The 5,000-nt window shown below is 32.3% G+C and overlaps 1 protein-coding gene across 1 annotated transcript in view; it reads left to right on the top strand.

The window, feature by feature from the left end:
• LOC144971830 (pleckstrin homology domain-containing family M member 2-like) overlaps positions 1 to 5,000 on the top strand; it is a 15,020-nt gene that overhangs the window by 6,660 nt on the left and 3,360 nt on the right. The window contains exons 5-9 of the mRNA XM_078912906.1: positions 431 to 575; positions 1,220 to 1,383; positions 2,213 to 2,444; positions 3,314 to 3,487; positions 4,493 to 4,612. Coding sequence (XP_078769032.1) covers positions 431 to 575; positions 1,220 to 1,383; positions 2,213 to 2,444; positions 3,314 to 3,487; positions 4,493 to 4,612 — 835 coding nt within the window. The remainder of the gene's footprint in view (positions 1 to 430; positions 576 to 1,219; positions 1,384 to 2,212; positions 2,445 to 3,313; positions 3,488 to 4,492; positions 4,613 to 5,000) is intronic.

Here is a 5,000-nt window from a genome sequence, read left to right as displayed (position 1 = left end):
GTTCTCTGTGGTCTATTTGTCAAAAACTTTGTGAAGAAGCTTCAAACTGATATTATGTCCAGGTGAACTGAATACTGGTAATTGGGTCTCTGGTGAAAAATACTAAACTTGGATCACATTTATATGCTTAAAGCAAAAGAATTGATACAGTTTGAAACTGGAAAACAAGTACAATTTCTCACTTCTGGTCATATTTTAACTTAAAACCACCTTTTCATAATACCTTTTCAAGGCAGCTGGACGCATATTCTATTTAATGTTACCTCTTGAATACGTAGTCTCGAAACTTTTTGGATTTTTAAAAAACCAACTTTCTTTCAATTGGGATAGAAGATGGGTGAAATGGCAAGGGTTTTTTTTATTTTTTATTTTTTATTTCTCTTTAACAAAAGACTTTTATTTTGGTTATTTATTTTTTTCTCACTCCCAGAGCTATTGTACAGTGTCTGTCGGATGTCGTAAAGGAAGCCAATGCAGGGATTGTATCTGTGCGTTCACGATTTAGTGTTGGAAGTGATGTACCTTTACAAAAAATTGGCCTCAGGAAATACATCAGTAAAGAAATGCATTGTGAGGTAAGAGTACCAAATATAAAAACAGAATTTCTGTCCTTAAAGAACATCTTTCTCATCCAGTATTGAATATTGCACAAGTACAAAAATTGTGAAAGGTAAAGCCATGTATACTTCAAGAAATGTTTAGGTGAAGAAATTTTTGCTAGAGTTACACATTGCTGTTAAGAACTGTAATATTGCTTTTTTTCTTTGCTTTTTTTTTTTTTTGCTATACATTAGCAAGAGTACTGTATGCAATCTGACTCATGATTACGTATGAATCACACTTTGCTAATTTTCCACCACACGAAGTTTAGCCATTTACTTCAAACGACTGTCATTAAGACCCAGCTACCCAATCACTGCTTGGTGGGCAGGGGGATCGGAAAAATATCTCAATTGCACCCGGGATCGATGTCGGTGGGGTTAGCCAGGTCTCGACTGGGTTAGCTGGGTCTATTCATGCTATAGAAATACGGATAGACTCCGGCTCCACTGGCCAATGACTGAAGGACTTTTTTATTGTCATTAGGAAAGCTGTTTCATGATTTCGTTGGGGTTATTTTTATCACTGTAATGAGCATATGCATTCATTCTCAAGCTAAGTGAACCGGTTTGAAGGAGGAGAAGGCCTATCTTGATTCCTTTGATTTTTTCATTTAAAGGCTCAGGATGTGCTGATTAACGATTACTCTCTGGTCTTTTGGGAGGATCCTTCTTCAAGCAAGTCCAGTTACTCTGATTCCGTTACAAAAGAAGGAACTCTTTTGCTTCGAGTACAAGACCCTATCAGAGGCTTCATATGGAAACCATTTCACGTTGTACTGCAGTAAGTAAAGATTTTATCCATTGTTCATTAGACATTATGAAAATACAACTAATAGTTTTGGCTGTGACAGATCCAGAGACAAAGTTATAGTGAATCCTGATAAATCCAACACTGCTGGACCAGAGAGATTGATGGACTTTAAGCAAGGTTGGATTTATCTATTATCAATTGAACACATTAGGATAAAGAACAGAAAATTTGTGACCAACAAGACGTGTTGACTTTAAGCAGAAGTTGCCTTTATGCGGATTCCACTTTAAATTGTTGATGTTGGTTATCAATAGAAACAGATAAGCAGATTAAGCGAATTTAGTAAATGATCAGGTTTTTTAAGGATTCTAACAGATTTAAGGAGACTAAAAATTGTTCAGGTTTCAGCCAGCCCATTATTCTACTGCTGACTTGTACATAGTGTAAAAGCTTTATCACTAATACCATTGATGTAAGAGTTATGTTACATGAAAGTCATAGGGTTAAAAAGTATTTAGACGAGGGATGTTATGTCAATCAAGTGATTATCTTTCCTATGTATATTATCTTAAAATCAAATCTCTTCTAGATTGGCAACAAATGGACATTTGTACAATGAATATACATATAAATTACAAAGTAGGGTCACTCAGAAACCATAGAGAGTAAAAGGCATATTATAAGACCAAAAAGTGTCAAAAGGGTCTTTTAAATATTAAAATGAACAGCAAAGTGGCAGTAGACTTCTCAATAAAGCATATGAAATTGAATTTTTGCTAACAACGCCATAATTATTTACATTATTAATTGAGTAAAAATCCCCACCCCCTTTTTTAAAAAAATTTTTTTTTGTTACCAGGGGCTCTATGCTATCTGTTTCCAACAGCAAGTCAGACACTCGACCACATTCTCACCTTGGTTTAGGGGGTGATCAGTGTATAGGTTGCCGCTTGACAGAGGTTGGTGAGAGACTTCACTGTGTGGAGTTGGTGTTGGCTCAGGGGGTTAGTTGGTTCCTGTCAGCGGCTTCAGAGAATGAAATTTTGGATTGGAGAAGGTCACTCTGTTTGGCTGTCTCACAAGGGGTTGAGGTGAGTCATGAATGAATTTTTGATATCTGAAGACATTTCTGTTGGGAAATTCAGTGTAGCTGAGATTAAATTAGCAATTCCAAATTTTGAATAATTAGTGAGGGCAAGTTTAAATGGTTTTTTTTTTTTTTTTTGTGTTCAGATTATCAACAACTGTTGACCAGACAATATTGGGCTATTTTTCAAATGAAAAATTATGAATAACTTTTTTTATTTATAAAACGTGGCCAAGGATTTGCATAAATGATGTAAGTGTTGGTGGGTTGAATTCTTAGTGTATTTAATTTTTGTAATAAGTCAGTAGTCTTATATATTAAAAAAGATTTCGTTTTTTAGATCATTGTAGATTGAAATGTGATTAAAGAAGAGTATTCACTAAAACCTTTCCTATATAATCTATTAAATATCATGCCAAGAGAGGCTCTTATTGACCGCAACTGTTAATAAGAAATACAGAATTAATGTGGACTGAAAACATCCAATATTTTTTGCTTTTTAAAAATATTTCTCTCCCCCTGTCTTGAATTATCCTGTAATCAAAGGATTGCTTGTCGTATATATATATATATATATATATATATATATATATATATATATATATATATATATAAAGCCACATTATATTATGTTTATTAAAATCACATGCAGCTTTCTTTTTAAAATTGATTTTTCTTGGTTTTGTATTAACATAACATAACATGGTTAAAGGCTTAATTTAGGATTATATCTTTTAAATGCCTTTGATGTGAAAAATACAATATGATCTATCAATAATATCATCAATCCATCATTCAACAAATGAGTATGGCAACATTACTTATTTTTTTTCCATTTAATTTTTAAAATCATAACTATTATCGTCTTTCTAGGAAAGTGGAGTGCTCTCTGGTTGTATCCCGTGTTGTTGCATTCAGGCGAGTAGTCAACTGTTCTTGTGTCATGAGGATCTGGATACCAAGTTCTTTCGTACCTTGGGGCGTGCCCAACTGGAAGATGTCACCGGTGTATTGATGGATAAGAATGAACCAACTTACTGTGTTGTGGTAAGAGAATCTTTCCATGATGATAGGGATTATCTGATGTTGATAATAGTCAGTCGGTTGTTATGTTTGGTATTGGTTTGGTGTTAATAAACATAAACAAGAGTGTACCAGAATTGTTAAGTCATATTAAATCAAGGTTTTTAAAAATTTATTTATTTATTTATTTTTCTATTTATTTATTTAGTTATTTATTTATTTATGTATTTATTTACTTATTTAGTTAGTTATTTTGTTCGATTATTTTTTTTTTTTTAATATTTTTTAGGTCAATATCCCTATGCCTATGTTTATTGTTGTATGTGTATATAAGATGAAGATAAAACTAAACTGGCAAAGTAACGACAATCATTGGATGTCTCTCGTTCATGAGGTTAAAAAAAAGAAGAAAAAAAACTTAAACAAATAAAATTATTGGCTTAATGGGAAGCAGTTTGATGTGAGCATATATTTTATTAATATATCCGTGTATGGAGATGACTTGGGACCTTATCATGTACCTTTTAGTGCAATTTCAGGGATGACTTTTGTGCATCACTTTGTATGATCTATTCATGTTGATTGATGATGAGTTTTACTTCCATTCTTTTCTTCATTATTATTGTATGCAGTAATTTATGATTACCTTGCCAACTTTATTTATGTTTACGTTGTCTCCTCCATTCCCTTTTGTCATCTCTTAGATGGGTTCGGGTCAATGCATTCCTTGATTTTTAGAATAATAATAATAATAATAATAATCATAATAATAATAATAATAATAATAATAATAATAATAATAATAATAATAATAATAATAATGATAATAATAATAATGATAATAATAATTATATATTCTATTCATCCAAAAAATGGAAATTCGTTTACAGACTTGGCATGCATAAAAATGAATTAATATAAAGTTAAGAATTTATGGTGGCAATGTATATATAGATATAACGTGCATTCTTTGCAAAGTGTTTCATCTTTTGATGAAATTGTATTTTATTAATTTTTTTTTCTCTCAAGGAATTTGAATCCCAAGAAGTTGGTGTCTCCAGTGGTAAATGGGTATTTCATTTTGCCTCGGCTGCTGACACAAATAGATTTACTACAGCACTAGTGACATGCTGGAAGGAAATCTTTCAGGTTTGTATTCAGATATTTTCATACCTTAAATTCAGATTCCCTTACCCCAATGGCATTCTAAGTAGATGTAGCACGATAGTACAGTTATCGACTTTATAAGTTGACATTATTGGAGCCTTTTTAAAACTAATCACAACTTCCATCTACAAAATTAAAAAGATCAATTCTTAAACTATTCTCTCCCCTCTTCCCCCCCCCTCTCTCTCTCTCTCTCTCTCTCTCTCTCTCTCTCTCTCTCTCTCTCTCTCTCTCTCTCTCTCTCTCTTCCCCCCACCCCCCTCCTTTTTGTTTTTGTCAATATATTTTTTGATAACTTTGTGACTTTATTTTTTGTATATCCCTTTAAAAAAAATTTCAATGTTTGTTTTCATATATTCTTAAGGTGGAA

The sequence above is a fragment of the Berghia stephanieae genome, chromosome 4 (assembly GCF_034508935.2).
Source record: "Berghia stephanieae isolate SIO BIC M18660-M18661 chromosome 4, UCSD_Bste_1.3, whole genome shotgun sequence".
Taxonomy (NCBI): Eukaryota; Metazoa; Mollusca; class Gastropoda; order Nudibranchia; family Aeolidiidae; genus Berghia; species Berghia stephanieae.
Note: the sequence above shows the minus strand (reverse complement) of the source record. Positions and strands in the feature narration are given on the sequence as shown.